At 44.0% G+C, this 25615-nt stretch overlaps 1 protein-coding gene across 4 annotated transcripts in view; it reads left to right on the forward strand.

Moving 5' to 3' along the window:
* The first annotated feature begins 839 nt into the window (after nt 1–839).
* Nucleotides 840–25615, forward strand: part of tex9 (testis expressed 9) — a 63405-nt gene continuing 38629 nt past the window's right edge. The window contains exons 1-6 of one of the 4 annotated variants that reach the window (XM_069912046.1): nt 840–1070; nt 6227–6315; nt 8441–8568; nt 8656–8719; nt 11417–11493; nt 13637–13685. In XM_069912046.1, the coding sequence (XP_069768147.1) occupies nt 854–1070; nt 6227–6315; nt 8441–8568; nt 8656–8719; nt 11417–11493; nt 13637–13685 (624 nt within the window). In that variant the 5' untranslated portion in view covers nt 840–853. Of the gene's footprint in view, nt 1071–1224; nt 1481–6226; nt 6316–8440; nt 8569–8655; nt 8720–11416; nt 11494–13636; nt 13686–25615 lie in introns of those variants that run through there. The other 3 variants (XM_069912047.1, XM_069912049.1, XM_069912048.1) reach the window with 3 other exon arrangements.

A 25615-nucleotide genomic window follows, 5' to 3' on the forward strand; every position in this document is an offset into this window, starting at 1 on the left:
AATACAGAACCAATGTTTTGGGCTTGAACTTCATCAAGATATACAAAAATATCAGCTGGTGTCCAAAGAAAAGGGGGGGGGGTGCTCCTTGGCCCGGGGTCAGGACCCCCGTACCCTGGCTTGGGGTCAAGACCACCCAGGCCCCTTTCCACTCGCTCTGACCTCCAAAACCCATCAGTGAGTGATCACCACCCCTCAGTCCCAGCAACAACACCGCCGTCCCTCACCGACCAGGGTCCCAAAGGCAGCAGGTTATTGGTGGAGAAGGGAGGGAGGGCATAACAGCAAACAGGGTGCAGGTGCGGGGGGTGGGGAATGGCTCTGTGAACGTAGAGGGAAAGGGGTGGAGAGCTAGGGAAAGGAGACAGGGAGAAAGGGAAGCAGAAACCAGAGAAGCTGATGTTAATGCCATCCGGCTGGAGAGTGGATGTTGTTCCTCCAATTTAGGGTGGCAGGGCATTAAGAGGCATTGCCCCCCCCCCCCCCACTTCCCCACCCCCACTTCCCCACCCCCACTAGTCTCCAGGGGGTCAGAGCAACGCGTTTGTCGGTGATGTCGGCGCAAATTGGAGAGGTTGATGTCAGCACCACCCGCTCCTGCTGAGCGAGTTTTCCAGCGTCAGTCTGTAGCCCCCCACGGTTACCCCCTGCCCCATTCGACGTTCTGACGCCCACTCTGAGTCGGGTGGTCTTGGTGGTCTAGGTCAAAGAGTGTACTTTGTATAGATAGACAACCAGCGTTTCGGGCTTGAACCCTTCATGAAGGGTATCTTGATAAGCACCTGACATGGTCTTCAGCCTCCCGCCGAGGAATGAACCGATGCAGCAGGGTTGCAGACGTGGGCCGGCCTCGATGAGGGGAGCGGGAGCAGGGTCCCCTCCCCGGCACCTTCCTGCATTTCCTCCTCTTCCCACGGCCCTCTCCGCTCCGAACTGTGGGCCCTGCACCCCCGCATCCCCTTTCGAGCTGCGCCGGCCCGCTGGAAGTCTCGCGATGTTTGCGCCGCACGTCGCCATGGGAACCAGGCGACGGGGACGCGATGGAGGGTCGGCGGCGGCCGGCGGGATCGGTGAGGGACTGAGGGGCTGGCGATCGTTCGCGGATGGGTTCTGGAGGTCGGAGCGAGTGGAAAGGGGCCTGGACGGTCTTGACCCCAGGCCAGGGAGCCGTACGGGGGGCTCTGACCCCGAGCCAAGGAACGCCCAGGACCCTGATCCCAGGCCAGGGCGCTCTATGGGGCCTTGACCCCCGGTGAAGTAGGCCCTGACCCCGAGCCAGGGAGCTGCATAGGCCCTGACCCCAGCCTAGGGAAAGCGCAGGGCCCCGATCCCAGGCCGGGGAGCCGTATGGGGCCTGACCTCAGGCTTGGGAAAGCGCAGGGCCCCGATCCCAGGCCAGGGAGATCACAGGGCCCTGAGGACATGGATTCCAGAGAGCCCTCGGCGCTGTTTTGTTTTAAAACATTCGCGGCTTTAAATGGTACCATTGTTATAGAGCTCAAGTTGTGCTATCTGTACAGTGGCAAAACCCGAATTAATATTTATTAGTCAAAGCACAGAAATGCTGGGGGAACTCAGCAGGTTTTGCAGCGTCCATAGATTTTTATTCATTGGGTTGGGTATAAGCCCGCACTGTGCTGGATATCCTGATGTCACCCTTCCATATATATCCGTGTGTCAGTAGCCAGGTTACTCTAATAGAAGTAAAGGATGAGAAAGCCTTAATTGTGAGTGCATACACAATAGTGGTGACGAGGAGCGAAACAAACCCTCCACATACTCCATGCGTCAACTGGGAGAAAGAAAACAACAGAAGACGGGTAGAAAACAATTACCTAACAACCCCAACAAATTTCCGCCAAAAGATCAAGGTGAAAGTGTGCCACGATGGTGGAGGGAAAGTTCGGAGAATTCAACGAAGTAGAAGAAAGTTGGGATAACTACATAGAATGGTTTAACCACTTCTGCGTAGCCCAGAATATTGTGGAAGGTCCAGTAAACCGCAAATATGCCCTTTTCTCAGTATAATGGGCAGCAAAACATTTTACTTCCTTAAGAACTTGCTGTCCCCGGAGGATCCAGGAATGAAGACATTCAACGAATTACGCACAGCTCTAAGGAACCGTTTAAGCCCCAAACCACCAGTTATGGCAGAAAGATGACGATTCTATGAAAGGAATACCTGGCATCGTTGCACAAACTTGCAGAGCACTGTCATTTCAAGCAGTTTCTAAATCAAGAACTGCGAGACAGATTAGTGACGGGGCTGGCAAATCGCCAAGCAAGGCAAAAATAATTAGGAATGGATCAAGACGTTACATTACAGATTACATACAGAACTGCCTGAAGCTCTGAAATGACAGATAAAAACTTGGATGTGGGTCAATCAGACCTACTGGTCGGGAGGTCTTCCTGCCATCAATGCTTCCATTGTGGGAAATACAACAACTGACCAGAAAACTGTTTCTTCAAAAATTCTAAATGCAACTATTGCAAAACAGAAGGACATATCAAAGTGCAGGTGGCCTGCAATTAAACAGGCAGCTAAAGTCAAAGCAATTGCAGAGAGAGAGAGGCAACCTAACAACAAAGATGATAGCAGCCCAACAGCTTACCTTCAAGCTCTTGAAATTTCGACTCCTGAGATACTACACATCCGAGGAATAAATGGAGGAAACACACCAATCTTAAAACAGCTAAAAATAAATGGACACCCCCTTTTAAGATGGAGTTAGATACAGGGGCTGTTACATGTAAAGAAACGCTTGCTACCATGCCTCCCTGTAAAAACAACTGAAATAACTCTAAGCTCTGTCACAGGAGACAGAATGGAAAAAGTACGGTCCAAGTACAATACAACCAACAGAAACCAAAAACACTCTCTCTCTTCATCATAGATACCCAGTGACCAGCACTCTTCGGAAGAAACTGGCTACAACACATTCCTCTAGACTGCCTGGAAATCAGTTCAATACTAAATGTAAATCACACGGACACCTCCTAGCCTGAACTCAATCAAATCCTCAACAAAGGTGTTCAAACCAAACTGCAATTAAATGATAGTGCAGGACAAAAATCCTTCAAAGCCAGAACAGTCCCATTTGCTATGAAAGGGAAAATTGAGGCTGAATTAAACCGACTAAAAGCACGAAGGCATATTAGAACCAATATAATACAGCGATTGGGCAGCGCCCATCATACCTGTACGAAAAGTAAACGGGGAGATTCAAATTTGCAGCGATTACAAAGTCACCATCAACCCATCACTCAAAGTACCCGAACACCCAATGCCCAAGGCAGAAGAATTCTTCCAAACACTCAACAGAGGTCAAAAATTCACAAAACTAGATTTGTCCTAAGCCTATCAGCAGATAGAATTGGAGAAGAAAACTCCAGGGAATATGTGACAATCTGTCCCATCTGGGACTCTTCTCCTATAACTGCAAGTCTTACAGAATTTCAGCAGTACCAGTGATTTTTCAAGCAACCATGGCCCCATCACGACATGGACTCTCAGTTGGGCGTTACCTAGATGATGTCATCATCACGGGCCAAACGACAGTGGATACTTACAAAACCTTGAAAAGGTTTTAACCAGACTACAACAGGGTTACGAAAGGACAACTATGCCTTTACGCGCCTCTCGGTAACACATCTTGGGTTTAAAATCGACAATGAATCCAGCAGGAACAGAAGCCGTTCACAAGGCCCCGTACCCAACTAACAAATCGGATTTACAGTCTTTCCTAGCACTTGTTAATCACTACCAAAAACATATCCCTAATATGTCTACCCTATGCATCCCGCTGAACCAATTACTCAGGAAAGATCAAACGTGGTATTGGAACACAGAAATAAAAAAGTCAATCAACTAAAGGAAATACTAACGTCAACAAGTAAGGTGCTGATCCACTACGACCCTAGTAAAGAATTTACTCTAGCCATGGATGTTTCACCAGTGGGACTAGGAGCAGTACTATCCCAAATCACACAAAAAGGTGAGCAACCAGTAGTGTATGCTTCGTGAACATTAACCACAAGTGATTGTAATTATGCCCAACTAGAAAAAGAAGGATTGACAATCTTTATGGAAAAAAATTCACCCTGATCACAGACAACAAACCTCTTAGTTTAATCCTGGGGCCACACAAAGATATATCAGTATTAGCTGCGGCCAGAATTTAAAGATGGACCATGCTACTAGCAGCGTATAACTATGATATAAAACAAACCAGGAACACCAGGTGCCTTATCGTGCATGTCGCTATCTGAGACAGAACAACGGAAAAATATTATTAAATGGACAGCAGAGGCAGCGGGGCATCAACCAAGAACATTTAAACCCAGATAATCACAAAGAAAACTTGAAAAGAGACAAAACATTAAGCAAGATCCAATACTTCATCCTTAATGGATGGCCCGAAGCTGAAGTGATTCCAGAAGATCTAAAACCTTACTACACATGGCACCATGAACTATCAGTCAAAGAAGGATGTTTACTACAGGGTACCCGTACAATTATTCCAGCCAAATGGCAAACTACCATGTTATCAGAACTACATCACAACTATCCGGGAATGGTACGCATGAAAGCACTGGCCTGGATGCATGTCTGGTGGCCCTCCATGGACAGAGACATTGAAACAACTGTAAGAGAAAGCAAAGTATGTCAGTCAATGCAGCCAAAAATGCTACAAGCCAAACCTTGGCATCGGATTCATGTAGACTTCGCTGGTCCATTCATGGGTGAGACTTTACTAGTAGCTGTGGACGCACACTCCAAATGGCCAGTAATTTCACAGTTGTAGAACACCAAAGCAGATCCCATGATTGACTGTCTGCGAGCTATCTTTGCCACTTATGGATTGCCTCATGAATTAGTTACGGACAATGGGCCTCAACTTACATCAGAACAATTTTTAAAATTTATGCGCGACAACAATATCAGACATATTTTGTCCACACCCTATCTCCCAAGTACTAATGGGGAGGCAGAACGTTTTGTACAAACTTTCAAAAAAGCATTGAAAACCATGAAACTTCTGAATGCCTCCTGGACACACAAAATCGCAGATTTCCTATTGGGGTACAGAAACACATCACATTCTACCACAAAACACACTCCAGCAGAACTAATGTTTGGCCACAACCTGCAGACCAGGCTGTCCTCAGTTCATCCAGATCTGGGTCTCTGATTGAAAAAAACAGTATCGCCACAGACCTCACCTAGAACGTTGGAAGTGCACGAGAGAGTTCTGGTACAAGATTATAGACAATATAAAGACCCATGGGTGGTAGGAGTAACCTTACAAAAATTGAGCCCCTGCTCGTACTCTGTTCCAATGGGGGACAGATTATGGAAGCAACAATCAATTATGAGCGTTGACTGACACTAAGGTCCACAAACTGCCTCATGAACTGGAATCAGACCTGCCGTGGCTTTCTCTGTGACCATCTCACCCCTCAGACTGAATGAGGGGGGGATATAGAGACAGTCGCGGAGCCGAGCAGTCCAATGAGGAGTCCAGTAACTGAGGCAGGAGGGCAGCAAAGGCGGGCAGTCGTTGCTGACTTGACTGCCGACCTGACAATCTGCAGGTCTTGAGTAAAGACCAGCACATCAAACCATGCCGAGGCAGTCCAAAAGAGAAAGAAGACCACCTGAACGCTTTAAGGACTATGTGCTCTGATTATTATTATTGATTACTTTCCCTTTTATAATTATAATTACTCATGAGATGTATTCTAATTCTCATGTAGTCCTGGGCCCCATGTAATCTTATTAATTCTAAGGGGCCCAGTCAGGATTTATCTGCTGGACATCATGACGCCCACATGTCAGTAGCCAGGTTAGTCTAATAGAAGTAAAGGATGAGAGCATCAGGTCTCCGAGTCTTAATTGTGTGAGTGCATACACAACACATTGCCAGTTCCACCAAGTGTGGATTTGTAGCCAAAGTGGGTGGGCCTTCGGCAGATTAAAATTCAATAAAAGAAAGATGAGCACTGACTGGTAGGCACTAGAAATCACTTGAGATGATCACTTTTCATAATAATGACACTAATATTTCTGGTGAATACTCTTAATTAAGTCATAGAGTCAATATCAAACTTATTTAAGTTACAGAGTCGATATCAAACGTGTGTCTTTTGAACTCTGTTGAAAGGAAGTGCAAATGACTTTAATTTCATAAAATATGTTTTATAACCTAAACATGTTTTGCAGTCTGCAGTCATCATTTAAGACTCTTGAAACTTAAACATAATGAAAACTTTAGTCTCGAACTACTGACCCCGTACCTCTTCAAGGCAATTGTAAGTTATTTCAATCAAGTTGTTCACAACAGTGGTGTTACATTTCACCAAAGATCATTCAGTTCATTCTATGTTTCTGATCATAGACAATTTATTTCTAACTTGTTTCTTTGATCCCTTTGCAGCCCTTTTGCTAAAGTTCTCATTCGTGCTTTTGTTGCTGCAAGACTTGACTATTTATTGCACTCTTGGCTGGCCTTTTTTCAAAACTTAAAGGTCATTAAAAACTCTGCTGCCGGCATTCTATTCTCACTGAATTATGGATGCAACAGGCAATTCAGAAGGCAAATAATATGTTGACATTCAATGGCAGAGGCTTTGAACACAAGAATAAAGCTTTTTTCTTATAATTGTGGGTGTTAGTCTTGGTGAGACTGTACCTGTTATAATAATGTACAATTTTGGTTTCCTTATCTAAAAAAAACCTTGTTTTGGAGGGAGTGAAGATTCACCAGGTTGGCTTATGGGGAGATGGGCCTATCATGTGAAGACAGAGTGAGCATGAGCAGGCTGGTCTTTACAGTTTGGAAGAATGAGGGCTGACCTGTTTGAAACATACAGCATTTAAGAGGGCTGCACAGGGTAAGTAAGGATGGGAATATCATTTTCCCTGGCTGTTGAGTGTCGATCTAGGCTTCTTAGTTGGCTGTTTAGTACTGAAATAGGGACAGATTTCTTCACTCAGTGTATAGTAAATCTTTGAAATTTTCTATCTCGGATTGTTGTGGAGGTTTAGTTAATGATTGCAATCAAAACCGATAAATTCAAGGGATGTGTGCACAAGGTCGATTGTTGAGATAGATGTCATTATTTTGTTTAATGGCCTACTTCTGCACCTATCTTCATTTCTTCTATCAACCTGCACTTGCTGGTCTCCACTGCCTCCCAATAAATAAAACCTTTACATAAAGTTTGTATTTTGTTTCTGACCCCTGTTATTTTTGACTTCACTGTTTTCTCTGACTTTAAGGTACCTGCAGCCCTCTATTTTTATCCTTTTCATTATCCTTGAATTTAATCACATCATTGTTGGAAGCTATGCTTTGAGTTGCCAAGGTCTGCAATTTTCTCTTTAAATCTCTATTCCTCACTTTTCTTCACTGTCACTCCTTAAAACCACCAAGTTTTAGTGTCATCTGCTCTAATATCTTCAGATTGAGTTGAGCAAAAAATATCCACGAATGCAATTATTTTGCAATGCTTTGGCACCTTAAAGTAATTGCACGGATGGAAATTAGCACTGATTATGTAATTGTTGTTATAACATGATGATGGAAGAAGGTGGTAAGAAAAAATGGTGATTGATTGACCTGGTGTGGTTTTGTTAGTGGAGAGAGAAATGTTGGAAAGGGCACTGGAAAGAACTTGTGTAATCTTCCTCAAAGCATTTCATTTGAAAGATTACACCTCCAACAATGTACCATTCTATAAATAATACAGAAGATCAATGTTATTCTTTGGAAAACAGTAAAACTGGATGATGATTCACTATGCAACTATGGAAGTTTCAATGGTTCGGCATTTGACTCCCCAGGTGATACTTGTTACCCTCCCTGTCCACTTTCTGGATCCCTAGTTCCCATCCTCTCAATGGGGCTCTGGTTCCTGCTCAACCTGGCCATTTGCAGGGACCTGGATTTTCACATTCCTTGTGTTCCTCGACCACTTGCCAAGACTGCAGTTCCCACACTCTCTTTTCCAATCACCAGTCACCTTGCTTCCTTGAAATGCATCTGGTTCTGTTTCCTGGACACCCATTAATTATACTTAGGAAGTTTACTTAAATGTGACTGTGTAACATTTGTTATAAAGTGAGTCAAAGTGGACTGGACTATTGATTAAAATATCAGCTACTCCAGTACTGCCAATCCTGATCCTTGCATATTAATAGAATTGTACTGTATAATCTGGATTTAAAGATGAAGTGAATGTAAGGAGTATATGAGTGATGTATTTAACATTTCAGTGGTTTGTGGTAATGAACTGATAGAAATTGAACAAAGCCCTATGTTTGCTAATTATTTGGATTGTCTTTGATCAATCTTTTTTCCCATTTGATACAAAAGTTATGTTATAACCATTAAAATAAATTTTCTATTTTTGTTTTGGGTTCTTTTAAATCCAGGCAAAGAAAACTCTGTCCATTAGATCTGGCTCACTTCCATCACCTTCTGCAAAGAAAACCCCTCCAGATTTGCTTGCTAAAGAAGAAGAGTTCAAGTATGAATATTTTTCTTCATTCGTTTGGATGTGGTAAATCACAGTTCTGACAAATTTTCAGTATGAATGTATTGTGTGAGAAATGAACATAGTTTTAATGAAACATTTCATATTTAATAGGAAGCTAAATGCGGAGTTGGAAGCAAAAACAGCTGAACTTGTCCGGCAAGCTGAGGAAGTTATGGTGAGTTTAGATGACAAGTAAAGGATAATATTTCAAATTGCTATCCTGCCATTATAGGACATTTCTCTTGCTTTTTCTCTTGCATAAATTTCTCTCTCCCTGGATTAGTGGGAGAGAGCTAATGCAGAATGCTCAACGCTATCTTCAGTCAATGAGCAACAAGGAAAAGTCCTTTCCAGTTTCTTATCAATCTGATACTTTTAGACCACCTTGCACACATCTTCTGGCATTTTTATGGCCATGTGTTTCATGTTTTATCTCTCACGTGCTTGAGAGCCAGGACAGTTCATTATATTTAAATCACGTTTCACATTGGGATTCAAATTTAGCATTGGCCTGATGGGTTTCCCAAGGTTTGAAATAACTTGTCAGCTCAATGCAAACTATAGTAATGACACAAAGCATAATTACGTTTGCACTTCTTGTAAGATATGAAGAAGTAGGAGTGCACATCTGGCCACTCCTAAAGTTTTTTTCTTTGAATGTCTGATAATTTCCTTTCCAGTTCCCAAATTTTCTTTCCCACCAGCCCCAAATCCATTCTCAGGCAGGGAGGGCAAATGATCACATTTGTTTGTTGATCGAGTCACCAACAGCAATGACAAAGTATTCCGAGCATTGCCTGGAATTTTACAGCAGTGGTGTAGATTTTGTATCCAAATCCTCAACGGTGGACGAAGTTACTCTGAACTTAGCGGCTGTGAAGGCTGCAGCAAATCCATCAGCTCCAATCGTCATGGTTTCCATGTCATTGGAATTAATTGGTTGATTTGTGAAGTATCATGTGCTTCATGGAGTGCAACATCAAGTACACGTTAAACAAATACACGCACAGGCATCTTTGCTCTGTCAGAATGAAGGCCATTATCCTTGACCGAGGGTTAGCCACAATGAGATTTTATATTCCTATTGCTGACAGCTGCCTTCTGCCCTTGTTTTCCAGCTAGTCGGAACATCACAGCTCAAATGGCACTATGAATTACACACCTTTTGTAAAAAAAAACCAACTGGAATACCTTTATGAAAGAAGATTGGAGGAATAAAATTCTTGAAATTTTTTGGGCAAGAAATTTTATTGAACTAAAGGTGTTTCAAAGAGGCTATTCCAGTGTTCCTGCGCTGGGTTTGTTCAAAAATTCCACTATGCATAAAACCTGAGGTGTCACATATAAGAAATCAAATCTAGCATGTATGGACAACTTTTCACCTGCTCCTCTACCATTGCATGTGTGGAGGAATTGGGCAAAGATTCATTGTCTCAGCTGAAGAGGGGTCAGACCATAAAGTGAGGCAGTTGATGGTTAATGATTGAGTAGAGAGCCAAAAAAGGCAAAGGAGGGACTTGAGGATATTGAAAAAAGAAAGTCTACACAAAATTGCTGGTGAAACTCTGCAGGTCCTACAGTGTCCATAGATAACCAACGTTTCAGGCCTGAGCCCATTGCCAAGGAATGTGAGAATATTGTCAGTTTATGGGGGAGGGGAGTCAGTGGTGGTTGATGTGGAGTAAACAAAAGGGCATCACTTAAAGTAGGAGCTAACAAAAAGATGCTGGATACCAGCAGGTCGTTGGGTCCATTTTAAATGATGCTCTGGAAGGGCTAACCTTCTCTATTAAGGCGTGCAAGGCTTTGGTGTTTGCACAGAAGAATTTTGTGCAAGTGATGATAAAACGTGTCTGCAGTGGCTGCCAATACTTGCATTCATCACCCAACCAGAGGACTTGAATCAAATTTTCAGAAATGCACTTTTGCAAGTGCAAGGTGTTGCTGGGAGGAATATATTGTGTTAACAACTTTTCAATCAATGGTGCCCAAGAAGCAATAAAATTTGAAAATATGAAATGACATTTAACACTTCTTTTTACTATTGCTTCAGTATTTCAAACAAAATTGGCAACTCCTTGGATAATGAAGAAAGCCATATCCAGATGAAGCACCATCTGGACAATATCCAGGTCTGGGGCAATAGGTAGATAGTAACATTTGTGCCACACAAGTGGCAGGCAATGATGACACAAAAATCAGCAATCATCTCCTTCTATGACATTACCTTTATTGACAATCAATATTGTTGGGGTGGGGAGGGGGTGGGGGGGGTGGAGGGTTTACCATTGCCCAGAAACTGAACTGGGCTAGCCAGATACACAATGTAGCGATAAGAACAAATTGCAACCCAGGAATCCTGTGGGAAGTAACTCACCTCCCAACTCCCTAAAGCATGTCCACCATCTCCAAGATTCAAGTCAGAAGTGTGATGGATGAGTGCAGCTTCAACAACTTTTAAAAAGCTCAACACCCCACAGGACACAGCATCCTACTTGATAGGTATCCCATCCTCAACCATTCACTCCGTCACTATGGCAGCATTTGGTACCTCCTACAGGATGTATAGTGCAGCAACTGCTTCAGTGACACCTTCCAAATATGGAAACAACGTTGTTGCTGGTTCAAAATCCTGGAAGTCCCTAACAGAATTGAGGGTGTACCCATACCATACCTCAAGGACTGCAGGAATCCCTTCTATTTTCCTTCTCTTTTTACTTAAACTATTTTCCTACAGCTGAATTTTGTTATCCCATCTATTGTCTAGCTTTTCAAGATTTAAGTTTTGAATAAGTTGGTCATCTTTTCTTTTTCATTATCTTGATTTACTGTTAACTGAATAACTCTTAACGTTGAATGTCTGTGTGTTTAGAAGGGTCAAGAGGAAATGCTGTCTCAATCAACACCACAGTATGAAACAACTGCACCAATAGACAAAGAGAAACTGAGGTAACAATTAAGAGCTCTTTTTATCAAGCCTCTTTCTATTTAAACACCATGTATTTTGTTTTTCTTTTCTCTCCACCAAAGTCACTAAATTTACATTTTCTTTTTAATGTCTGCCATTTATTTCATTAAAGACACCTCATCCTCCTTAAAATCTGCTTTCCCACCTATTGTTGCCTCATTAGCCATTCTGGCTAATACATAACATAGTAATTTGGTTTCTATTTAATTTTGGTCTCCCATACGTTCACTATTGCTTTCTTGATTTAATATTTGCCTTTAAATACAAAATCAAAGATTCTATTTCTGTTAATGCCTTTTTCATTTGTACAGCAAGATTCCATGTCCCAGAAATTCAGTTATATTGCATTGCGATGTCAGTGCCACTTTTGGAATGTTTCCAGGGAAATGAGCCGATCTGGTCCTGGGAATAACCATTATTAGTTAATCTCTGTGCAATCAGATTTCATTGTGCAGCACTGGACTCAGCCTCCTTTAGTTTCCCCCATCATATTTATATTCTAAGGCTGTTCAGCATAGTTCCAGAAAAACGATCCACCCACTGATTTCATGCACACCCCACCCTAACTATACACACTTAACCCTTGCACCTTTCCTACTTCTTCCAATTTGCTCAGGCCTCAATCACCAGTGCCCCAATAGCCTCAGGCTTCAGTCCTCATCACTGACCAATTTATATCCCTGTTCTAATACTGATCCTGAACCACAACCCTAATACCATTTAAATTTGTCTTTTGACTCTTATTCTTGATATTTTTCAGTGTTGTGGCATCTGTCTTATGACTGTCCATAAGTTTATATCCTTCTCTCATTTTACTTTTGTGAATAGTAGCCTCCACTCAGCGTTCTACACCCAGCTCACCAATTTCCATTTCCTCTGAGACAAAACACTTGCATTATTTTTCTGCTACTTTGTTATTCTGTTTTAGAAGTTTACCTCCTACTCACCTGGTGCTATAAAATCGTGCCTCATTTGTGGTTTTGTTCCACTGTCTGGCTCACACTTTCTTATCTTCTCCCAATGTGCTTATGTTAAATATTAATGTGTGAACTTCTTTCTCAAGCTGTGTGGCATTAATTAAATGTTCTAAATGCTGACAATTCTGAATAATATTGCTGAAATGTTGTCAAAAATAGGTGAAGTTGGTATTTTGCCATTTTTAAAAAATTTGCAGCAAAAGCTCATTTATATTCATTGATAAGTTTTAATGTTTAAAAACAATGGTATCTGGGTAGGAGGAATGAACAGAATAAGAACGTGACAAATAATATAATTTATTAAGTTCTGAAAGCAATTAAGCACATGAAATTGTACTGCTAACCTCTTCAGACAAATTGGCAAAATTTGCTGCTTTTAGTAAAAGCAATTACAAGCTTACAATGTATGGAAACAAAGATATTTATGCTAATAATTCTTTAGTCATTGATACATCAAAAATGTCTTTGATGTAACTGTTAGGTAATGGTTTAATGCCTCTGCTTGGTGAGGGAGGGAAAGTAGAGGACATTCTCTAATTGGAGGCTCAGGGAGGGAAAAGGAAGATATCATCTCCAAAAAAATAATTCCACATCTTCCCTTTACAAAATTTCTATCAAATGTTGTACACTTTTTTTTTCTCCTTTTGAAGACTGCTTATCAGCAAAGATCTCCCTTTGGATTAGATCATAATTTTAAAAGGTCTATTGTGACCACTGTAAAAATGCTGGAGGTGACATTTAAATATATGAAACCAAATGATGGTTATATTTTCCACCTCCTGAGATAGAAGGATTTATTTCTACATGTATAATTTATTAGTCCAATTGTAATTCATCCAAAGCAAGGATATGATTTTAGATAAAAAAGAAACATAAACTCAAAAATAAACAGTGCTTTTGAAGTTAAGAATGAAGTATTTGAGGTATAAAGTTGTTGCATCATGTGGTTGATATATGTTGATATATGTGTACCTGGCAACATGCATTTTAGTTGTATTCATCCAGTGCAATATTTAAATTATAAGATGAGTCATACATGATTTTTTTTGCATCTGGATGAGATCATTTGCCCAATATTTTTTACCATGATATAAAAGGTCAACGAACAGGGAAATAAGCATTGAGATATTGCTTTTTTATTCTGCAGAGAATTATTTTCTTCAGATGAATCACCTTTTGAAAGTGAAGTATCAAAGGTAAAATAAAGTATCAAACTCTTGGCAAGCATTTATTATACATAATATGTCATTGATTCAGAAATAAATGTAATTTAAAGCGAGAACTATTTTGAATAGAACTGTAAAGCCACATGATAATTAACAGCTTTACAAATGATAGGTTTGAGAAAAAAAAGTTGCTGAAAAAATCTGATGATTTGTTTTCTAAATTTTTTCCCCTCTTTTATAGAATTAGCATTGGTAAATAACCAAAAAAGACTAAAATGTCTATGTAACTTTATGGACCATTTACTCAACCACAGTGTTTCTTGGGAAAAACACAAATTTAATCTATTTAGGAAATATTGGGAGCTGCTATTCTGAACACCATGAGCTTTACTCATTTGCATTAGAGATGGCAGCTGGCGATTACTAATTATCATTCTGACAAACTAACAATTTAACTAAAGATAATGGCATTGAAACATAGTATTCATTAAATTTAAAAAAAGATAATAAATGTATAATATTCACAGTTACCATAGTACAAGAAAAAAGATGGCATTATAATAGAGCAGATTGGCCTTTTTGTGGTGTCAAGAGTAGTTTATGTAGTATGGGGAAGTTCCAGAGCCTAGCAGTCGGGAGAGGAGAGGAGAGGAGAGAGGAGAAGGACAGAGAAGAAAAGAGTCGGGGGCAGGTAAGAAAGCTTTTTTAAAAGTCTCTTACCGGGGCCTGCGGAGAGGAGTCGGCGTCGGAGGCGGCCATTGGTCGGGCGGGTGTACAGGAGAGCGTGTAGGGGTTAATTGGTAAAAGGCCAATAAATAAGAGGGACAGCGAGCGAGTGGCCCAGCGAGCGAGTGGCCCAGCGAGCGAGTGGCCCAGCGAGCGAGTGGCCCAGCGAGCGAGTGGCCCAGTGAAGGAGTGGGACTTCCAGGCTTTGGCTCATCAGGCTTCGGCGAAAGCAGGCGGAGAGAAAGGTTGGCTGTTTTTATTAGCCCTTCCTAGGTGAGTGCACTGTACATTCCATTACATTAAAAGGCTGAGCCATGCCTATGGGGTTAGTGTTCTGCTCAAGTTGCCAGATGTGGGAGCCATGGGTGACCTCCACCCTCCCAAATGACCATATTTGTGCCAGGTGCAAAGAGGTGGGGTTCCTTAGGGGCCGAGTTGATGAACTGGAGCTCCAGCTTGATGACCTTAGGCTCGCAAGAGAGAGTGAGGAGGTAAGTGACAGGACCTTAAATCTTCCCACAGGACATACCTGCAGGGGATGTAACGAGACACAAGTATTAAAGAATAAAATTAAAGAAATGGAGTTGCAGCTTGATGATCTGGGGCTTATCAGGGAGAGTGAAGAATTTATAGATACTACGCTCAGGGAAGTGCTTACCTCTGGATTGGGGGGTCAGGTAAGTGGACTATTGTCAGGGGAGGGGGGAAAGTTGCTAGCTCTGTGGTGAGCACCCCGGTGGCTACTGCTCTTAGCAACAAATATAGTGTATTGGATGTAGTTGGGGAAGATAACCTGCCAGAGGTTGCACCAAGGGAACCGGTGGTGCGGAAAGGAAGGAAGGGGAACAAGGTGGTCATTGGGGACTCCATCGTCGGGGGAACAGACAAAATATTCTGCGAACCTGACAAGTGTTCCGGTATGGTGTGTTGCCTCCCAGGAGCCAGGGTGCGAGACGTCTCGGATAGGGTTCAGAGTATCCTGGGGGGGGAAGGTGAACTGCCAGAAGTCCTGATACACGTGGGTACAAATGATGTGGATAAGATGAAGGAGGAGATCCTGAAGAGGGACTACCGTGAGCTCGGAAGGAGGTTAAGAAGCAGGACCTCCAGGATTGTAATCTCGGGGCTGCTACCTGTGCTGTGCGTGGGTGGGGGCAAAAATAATAAAATCAGGAGGTTAAATGTGTGGCTGGAGGAATGGTGCAGAGTGCAGGGATTCAGGTTCATTGACCATTGGGATCTCTTCTGGGGAAGACAAGACCTCTACAGGAGGAATGGTTACACCTGAATGCAACGGGGACCAATATACTGGCAGTTAGGTTTAATAATGCTGTCGGATTTTATTTAAACTAATTTGGCAGGGGGAAGGGAACAGGACTGATAGGGAAACAGATAGGAGAGTGAATATAGGAGTGGTTCCGTTAGACGGTGAAACAATAAGGAAAAAGGGAACTAAAAGTGATAGGAGAGTAGGGGCAAGTGCATCGAGAACAAAGGTGGAGGGAGAAAGGAGATATGGTATCAAGGTATTGTGTATGAATGCACGGAGTGTAAGGAATAAAATGGATGAGCTTGAGGCGCAAATGGCAATGGGAGGTTATGACATTGTCGGAGTAACGGAGACATGGCTGCGGGAAGGGCAGGATTGGGAAATAAATGTTCCCGGGTACACGTCCTATAGAAAAGACAGAAAGTTAGGAAGAGGAGGTGGGGTAGCTCTGTTGGTAAGAAATGAAATTCAGGCGTTTGAAAGGAAAGACATTGAAACAGGTGGGGTAGAGTCTGTTTGGATAGAATTAAGAAATTGTAAAGGCATGAGGACCATAATGGGGGTCATTTACAGGCCTCCGAAAAGTAGCTCAGATATCGGTAGAAGTATAAATCAGGAATTAAGAGTGGCATGTCAAAGTGGTAGCAATACGGTAGTTATGGGGGACTTCAACATGAAGGTGGACTGGGATAATCAGACGGGGGCAGGAACACAAGAGAGTGAGTTTATTGAATGTCTACGAGATACTTTCTTGGAGCAGCTAGTGGAGGAACCTACCAGGGGGAAGTCGATTCTGGACTTGGTGCTGTGCAGCGACGCAGAGTTAATAAGTGACCTCGATGTAGGGGAGCCATTAGGGAATAGTGACCATGGTATGGTTACTTTTGAGCTGCAATTAGAAAGGGAAAAAGAAAGGAAGTCAGAAGCATCTGTACTGCAGTTAAATAAAGGGGATTATGCAGCTATGAGGGAGGAGCTAGCCAAAATAAAATGGAAAGATACACTAGCTGGGAGGACAACTGGGGGAAAATGGCAGGTATTTTTGGACATTTTTCACAGGATTCAGGACAAATTTATTCCAAAGTGGAGGAAAGGCTCTAGGAGATGCAAATGGCAGCCGTGGCTAACTAATGAAATCAAGTGCAATATCAAATCCAAAGGGAGTAAGTATAAGATAGCGAAGTGGAGTGGGAAGTTAGAGGATTGGGAAACCTTCAAAGAGCATCAGAGGGTAACTAAGAAAGTCATAAGAGAGGGGAAAATGAAGTACGAGAGGAAATTAGCAAATAATATAATGGAGGATAGCAAAAGCTTTTTTAAATATGTGAAGAGGAAGAAATTGGTTCGGTTCAAAATTGGTCCATTAAGAATGGAAAAGGGTGGAATTATTACCGGAAACAAGGAGATGGCTGAGGAATTTAACAAATACTTTGCAACTGTCTTCACCAAGGAGGATATAGGTTATGGTCAGTTAGGGGGTAGTGGTCATGTGGTATCAAGAGACTTGGGGAACTTTCCTGGGGAAGTAGGGGATCTAATGGATATCCGGATCCAGAAGCAGGAGGTTGTGAGTAAATTGTTGGGACTGAGGGCTGATAAATCCCCAGGGCCTGATGGGCTGCATCCCAGGGTGCTTAAAGAAGTTGCTATAGAAATTGTGGAGGCACTGGTCGACATTTTCCAAAGTTCCATAGATTCGGGGGAGGTCCCTGAGGATTGGAGAGTGGCTGATGTGGTGCCGATTTTTAAGAAGAGAGGGAGGGAGAAAACGGGAAATTATAGACCGCTCAGCCTGACGTCAGTGGTGGGGAAGATATTGGAATCTATCCTAAAAGGAGTAATAGCAGAACACTTAGGCAGAAATAATAGTATAAGGGCTAGTCAGCATGGATTCCTTAAGGGTAAGTCATGCTTGACTAACCTTCTGGAATTTTTCGAGGATGTGACAAAGAGGGTGGACTTGGGAGAGCCAGTGGATGTGGTGTATTTGGACTTCCAGAAGGCCTTTGATAAGGTACCGCACGGGAGACTAGTGGGCAAGATCAGGGAGCATGGTATTGGAGGTAAGGTGCTGACATGGATAGGAAATTGGTTAAGAAATAGGAAACAAAAGGTTGGAGTAAGCGGGTCTTTTTCAGGATGGCAGGATGTGATGAGTGGAGTGCCGCAGGGATCGGTATTGGGTCCTCAGTTGTTTGTAATTTATGTAAATAATTTGGATGAGGGGATTATTAATAACATGAGCAAATTTGCAGATGACACTAAACTGGGTGGCGGTGTGGGGTGTGAGGAGGATGTCAGAAAAATGCAGCGGGACTTGGACAGGTTGGGGGAGTGGGCTGCTGAATGGAAGATGACGTTCAATGTAAGCAAATGTGAGGTTATCCATTTTGGGGGCAATAATAGGAAAGCTGAGTATTATTTAAATGGAGACAAGCTAGGGAGTGGGGAGGTGCAAATGGATCTGGGTGTACTTGTTCACCGGTCACTGAAGGCTAATATGAAGGTTCAGAAAGCTGTGAAGAAGGCAAATGGCATGTTGGCTTTCATAAAGAGGGGATTGGAGTATAGGAACAGAGACGCTCTTTTGCAGTTGTACAGGGCCCTGGTGAGACCCCACCTGGAGTATTGCGTCCAGTTCTGGTCTCCAATTTTGAGGAAGGACATACTAGCTATAGAGGGTGTGCAGCGCAGATTTACAAGGTTAGTTCCAGGGATGGCGGGGTTGACAAGAAGGCTAGAAAAACTGGACTTGTATCCGATGGAGTTTAGAAGGATGAGGGGGGACATGATTGAGGTATACAAAATGATCAGGGGGATAGACAGGGTGAAGTCGGATTACTTGTTCCCAATGATGGGGGAGATGAGGACTAGAGGGCATAGTTTAAGAATACAGGGTAGGCCCTTTAGGACGGAGATGAGAAAACATTTTTTTACCCAGAGAAGTGTGAATCTGTGGAATGCTCTGCCACAGAGGGTGGTAGAGGCAGATTCGCTGATTATGTTCAAAAGAGAGTTAGATAAGACTCTAGTGGGCAAAGGAGTAAAGGGTTATGGGGATAAAGCTGGAAAGGGGTACTGATAGTAGTGATCAGCCATGATCTGTAAAATGGCGGTGCTGGCTCGACAGGCCGAAGGGCCTACTCCAGCTCCTATTGTCTATTGAGACCTATTAAAAAGCAACTGTCCTTTAGCCTCTGTTTAAATTTGTATCCGTTCTCTCATTTTACTTTTGTGAATAATAACCTCCACTCGGTTTTCTACATCCAGCTCACCAATTTCCATTTCCTTTGAGACAAACACTTGCATTATATTTCTGTTATTTTGTTATTCTGTTTTAGAAGTTTACCTCTGATTCACCTGGTGCTATAAAAGCGTGTTTTATTTGTAGTTTTGTTCCACTGTCTGGTTCACACTTTGTTATCTTCTACCAATGTGCTTATGTTAACTATTTATGTGCTTCACTCTTTACCTCCTTCCCAAAGATAGGAGTGAGAAGTGGTCATGACCAGGGTTATGAATGCCTTCTTGAGGCAGCAGCTCACATCGATGTCCACAATGGATGGGAGGTTGGAGCCTGTGATGGATTTGGATATGTTTGCTATCTTATGCAGCCTTCAGTTTTCCTGGGCACTCAGATTACCAAACCAGGCTGTGATACAACCAGTCAACATACTTTCCACAGTGTACCTGTAGAAATTTGAGAGTATTGACAGCATGCCAAAACTCCTCACACTTCTGAGAAAATGAAGACTTTGTGGTGCAATGCACACAAGTGCTGGAGAAAGTAGATGACCACATTTTTCTGTATGAAAATATGACTATAATTTATACATTAACTAGTGAATAGTAATTCTTCCACTGGGCAGTGAGAATGCTGAACAACCAAAGGAACTATTCACACTAACCATCTGAGACTCTTATATTTACAAAACAATATTTATTTATTTGTATAAATGAAATACTTGTCCTGTGGATGTATTTTTGTCTGTATGTGTGTTATGTCTGCTTATTTTGCTTTGAGGACTGGAGAAGATGACAATAAACTTGACTTGATTAGACTTGAATGATGGATTCCCTCAAATGACAGGTTACCTGGAAACCCACTCCTTTTACATTGTTTGAGGACTGTACTGTCAGCCAATTTTGGAGTTTTGTAGCCTTGACAGAAACAAAGGCATATAATTAAAAGCTGATGTGTGCTGTACAGTAATCTGAGAGGAGGAAAAAAATTGAGGTAAAACAATGTAAAATATTTTTTCAAAAGTTTAAATAATGTATTGTAGCGGCCCACGCACGGAGATGCGGACTGGCCCACAAAATGGCCAACAAATGCGGCGACTGCATGGACCTTGGGGGGGTGGTGACAGTGGTCCCAGGTGACATCCTGCATGGCAGGAAGATGGAAACTGTGGTGGGAACACTGGCCAATCCCAGGCTGGCGCTCCAATGACACAGGGCCCTGATGTCAGCAACTGGGGCCCATATAAATGCGACTATCAGTGCAATAAACCAGTCTCAATTTCAAGGCTTTGGTATGTGTGCCATTCTTCTCCACGCCCGCATAACGTGAACACTACATTGGTGATCCCAACAGGTCCAACCGGCAGTTGGACCCGAAGATGATGGACCAGGCTGAGCCATCTATCATCCACATGGTCTCATTCAGTCTCCCAAAGTTTTGGGTTATGTAGCTACATGTGAGATTCGAACAGGCCTTGGCTCAAATCCAGCTTTGACACATCGCTGCCGCCGACACCCACTACTTCTACGTCATGAGTGCACTCGATCAAGACACAGTGGCAGGGTCGTAGAGTTCCTACAGCAGCCTCCAGAGCAAGGCAAATACACGGCCCTCAAAGAGCTGTTAACCCACACTTTCGGGGTCTCCCAGCGCAAGTGCGCCACCCGATTGCTGCATATGGATGGATTGGGGGACCGGGCTCATCCACCCTAATGAATGAGATGCTCATTTTGATCAAGGGCACAAGCCTTGCCTATTCTTTGAGCAGATCTTTCTGGAGCAGCTGCCTGAGGATATATGACTCTTGCTCACGGACGAGAACTTCAGTGACCCTCGGAGGGTTGCAGCCCAGGCGGACATGCTCCAGAGATCGAAGAAGGATACCAGCACCATTGAAGACCACATCAGCAAGCCCCACCAACAGCTGCCTGAGAGATCAAGACCAGCGGAGGGACGTTAATACCCTTGGTCAATTCTGCTACTGCCATCAGTGATGGGGTGCGGAGGCCTGTCGATGCCTCCCATCCTGCTGGTTTCCAGGAAATGCTCTGGCCAACGTCGTTGATAGCTGCAGCAGTTGGCCCATGTGATAGCCTCTTCTATGTTTGGGACTCCTTGCTGGGCAGGCATTTCCTGGTTGACACTGGCACCGAGATAGCGTCCTGCTCCCCGCAGGCCTCAACACCTGCAATGGCAAGCAGGGCCCAGCAATGATGGCAGCTAACAGCTCCTCCATCCAGACTTTTGGTACCCACACCATCCCCCTTTGGTTCAGCCACAGCTGGTTTACCTGCTCGTGGCAGTGGTGCAACTGCTCCTGGGGGCCAACTTTCTTCGTGCACGCTGCCTGCTTGTAGACCTCAAGGGACGATGCTTGGTGCACACCAGAACTTTTCAGACTCTACCTCTGGGGGAAGCCAAACTACCCGCCCCCCCACCTTGACTATAACGCTTTCAGATAACGAATTCGTCTGGATCCTGGTGGAGTTCTCCTCAATCCTGGTGCCACAGTTCTCCATGCCAAAGCATGGGGTAAGGCACCACATTTTGACTAAAGGGCCTCCCGCTCTATGCCAAGGTACTCCGACTCACTCCTGAAAAGCTTAGCCTAGCCAAAGAGGAGTTCAAGAAAATGGAGGAGGAAGGGATTGTGCGGCACTCCGACAGTCCCTGGGCCTCCCCCCTCCACATTGTGCCAAAAACAGCGAGAGGGGGTGGAGGCCATGTAATGATTACTGCTGTCTCAATGAGGCCACCACACCTGACAGATAACCTGTGTCCCACATCCAAGACTTTTGACAACCTGCATGGGGGATGGATGTTTTTCAAGGTGGACCTCATCCGGGGTTACCACCAAATCCCAATTCACCCCCTGGACATCCATGAGACTGTTATCATAACCCCTTTTGGCTTGTGCAAATTCCTAAGCGTGCCCTTTGGTCTGAAAAACACAATACAAACTTTCCAGTGGCTGATGGATGAAGTGGCCCATGACGATATCTTGGACGATATCTTCATCGCTAGCCACAGTCGCAAAGACCACGTCACCACCTGACACAACCGTGCACCGGTTGAGTGAGTTCGGTATGACAATTAACCCTGTAAAGTGCCAATTCAGTCTGGACACTTTTGACTTCCTAGGGCACAGTTTAAACAAACATGGGGCAACAACCCTCTTTGCAAAGCCACATACAGTAAAAGGGCTACAGGAATTCGCCAATATGTTAAACTTTTACCACAGATTCATACTGGCAGTGCCCCACATCATGTGCCCCCTCTTTATGTTGATGGCGGGCAAATCAAAGGACATTTTACCTGGGACGATGAGTCTTAAAGGGCATTCCAGAACACAAAATATGCATCGGCCAACACCACCCTCCTGGTCCACCCCAGACCAGAGGCACCTAACCCTCTGACAGTTGACACCTCCAGCACAACAGTAAGAGATGTACTGGAACAGCTCATTGAAGGCCAATGGCAACCCCTTGGCTTTTTTAGTAGGCACCTCTACGTCCCAGAGCTCAAATACAGTGCTTGAAACTGAGAGCTATTGGCGCTGTACCTGGCTGTGAGAGAATTCCTTACAATGTCCGTTTGGCAGTTCAAGGTCTTCACCAATTACAAGCTGCTGACCTTCGCTTTCCATAAGGTATCGTACCACAGACAAACAGCACATCGCGGGGAAAATCAATGTGATAGCCGACGCTCTGTCTTGCCCCGCAATTAAGTTGGTACACTTCCTGTCCCAGAGGGTCAACTATGTGGCCCTCACCAAAGCTCAGCAGCAGGACCCTGAAATCCCCACATATAGGAGAGCTGTCTCCGGTTTCAGGGTGGAAGACGTCCCCTTCGGCCCAGGTAACCTGACACGGCTATGCGATGTCTCCACCAGCAGCCCTCGTCCCATCATCCCAGCTGCACGGAGGCGCCAGGTTTTCAACGCCCTACTACACAACCTGATGCATTCTGCAATCCAGGCCATGGTCAAGATGGTGGCTAGCAGGTTTGTTTGGCACGGCCTCCATAAGCAGCTCATCCAGTGGGCCAAGACGTCCATAAACTGCCAGTCCTCAAAAGTGTAGATTCACATAAAGGTGCCCACACAGACTTTTGAACCAGTGGTGTAGGTTCAAAACATACACATTGATATACTGGGGCTACTACCAGTTTCCTGTGGGGCGATAGACCTGCTCAACATGGTTGATGGTTCCATGAGGCGTTCCTACTAGCTGATACCACAACAGAAATCTGAACCTGGGCACTCATTGACACATGGGATCCCAGAGCACCTAACCTCTGGGCTCTGGGCAGCACTGGCTAACCTCCTGAGGACACAGCTCCACCACATCATGCGTTACCACCCTCAGGCCAATGACTTGGTGGAGCGGTTTCATAGGCACCTGAAGGCAGTCTTGATTGCCCAGCTCAAGGGTCCCAACTTGGTGGATGAACTGCCTTGGGTCATTCTGGGGATTCACACAGCACCAAAGGAAGACTTCAATGCCTTGTGCTGGGGTCCCTGGTCCTGCAACAACCCCCACCACATGGCCATCTTCAATAATACATCCCCAAGGACTTAAAGACTTCTTAGTATGTGTCCGTGTGAAGGGGCGCACACTGGCTACCCCACAATGACCTTATGAGGGGCCCTGCAGGGTCATCAGGGATAACAGCTCCATTTTCATCCTCGACATAAGTGGTAAGGAGACATTTACGGTCAACCATCTGAAACCAGCATATCTGGACTGTGACCAGCTGGTCTCCACTCCTCACCCGCAATGCAAAGGCAGGCCCCCCAAGTCAATGGACAACGGGCCGATCGCCAGTTCTGGATGTGGGGGGGGTTCATATAGCAGCCTGCGATTGGAGACGCAGACCGGCCAACGAAGCGGTGACCACGTGGACCTGGGAGTGACACTGGCTGTCATCCCAGATGTCTTCCCACACAGCAGGAAGACAGGAACGGTGGCAGGAATGTCAGCCAATCCCAGGCCAGCGCTCCGATGACGTGGGGCCATAACGTCAGTGCCTAGGACCCATAGAAATGCGACAGCCAGTGCAATAAACCAGTTTCGACTTCAAGGCTTTGGTGTGCGTTTCATTCTACTCCACACCCATGTAGTACGAACACTGCAGTATCACTACATCTGTAACTCTTTCAAAACCTCTTTGGACGTAAGGGAGCATTGAAAGTTATTTATTTTCATGAGATGCAGTGTATAAGATGTATTTTGGAAAGTATCTAACAAAAATGTATATTTGAAACCATCCAAGAAGACAATAGTCTTAAACTTTCACCTGTTCCACCTTGGTGCAATCATATTTATCAATTACAGTTGTTCTGCAGTAGGACTATCTGCAGAAGAACATAAGAAATAGGAGCAGGAATAGGCTCTCTGACCCACTGAGCCTCCTCCTCTATTCAGTAAGATCACGGTTAATCTGGGTGTGCTCACAGTTCCACTTACTCGTTCAAACCGTAAAATCCTTAATTCCCCTTGCATCCTCCTGTATCCATGCTGCCTCTGCCCTGATGGAGTAATTTCTCTCCAGATTTCTTCTTTTATGTCAACTTCATTAATTTTCCCGAAAGCAGACGTTAAAAACTCACCTGCCTATTGTCTATATCCCACTTTTTAAAAATGGATGAATTAACATTTTCTATCTTCCAATCTACCGAGACCCGCCCAGAGTCCAGAGAATTTTGGTAAATGTGCATAAATGCATCTGCTATAATTTCTGCCATTTATTTCATTATTGTGAGCTGCATTCCATCCGAAACAAGGGACTTATCGACTTGTAGGCCCAATAATTTAGCCATCACCTCCTCTATAATGATCAAGTCATTATTTATCATTCATACCATGTGCGCACAGTAAAGACGAGATAGTGTTTCTCCAAGACCACGGAGCATATTTACATAGGTATAGGTTAGAATAGAATAGGAATTCAACACATTTAAGATATTAAGACATAAATTAACAGTCCACTGTACCTAATCCCCAAATGTTCTGGGAGTTCAGGAGTCTGATGGCTTGGGGGAAAATGCTCTTGGTCAATCTAGACATAAGGGCCTGAGTGGTAAAGTACCTCCTGGCAGAAGGGAGAATAGTTTACTTGATGGGTGTGGGGAGTCCTTAACAATGTTTATTGCCTTTCACCTGCATCGAGTGTTGTAAGTGTCCTTCATGGTAGGAAAAGAGCCTCCAAAGGACTTTTCCGCTGACTTCACTATCCTCCGCAGGGTCTTGTGGTCCGAGGTGGTACAGCTTCTAAACTAGGAGGTGATGTAGTTGCACTGGATGCTCTTGATACATCTTCTGTAGAACGTAGAGGATGAAGGGTGGGAGATGAACTTTCTTCAGCCTTTGCAGGAAGTAGAGGTGCTGCTGGGCTTTCTTGGCTATGGATCTTGTGTTAAGGGATCGCTTGAGATTCTTCGCCAAGTGCACTCCAAGGAACTTGACGACCTCAATGGTGAAGTTGTCAAAGGTCAGCAGAGCGTGGTCCCCCTGGGCCCTCTTGAAGTTAACAACCATCTCTTGTTTTTTGACATTCAGATACAGGTTGTTTGCTGTGCATCAGTCTGTTAGCGACTGCACTTCATTTTGTATGCTGACGCATCATTTTTACTGATCAGGTGCACCACTGTTGTGTCATCAGCAAACTCGATGATGTGGTTCGAGCTGTGTTTAGCTGCACAGTCGTGGGTCAGCAAAG

The sequence above is a fragment of the Narcine bancroftii genome, chromosome 14 (assembly GCF_036971445.1).
Source record: "Narcine bancroftii isolate sNarBan1 chromosome 14, sNarBan1.hap1, whole genome shotgun sequence".
Taxonomy (NCBI): Eukaryota; Metazoa; Chordata; class Chondrichthyes; order Torpediniformes; family Narcinidae; genus Narcine; species Narcine bancroftii.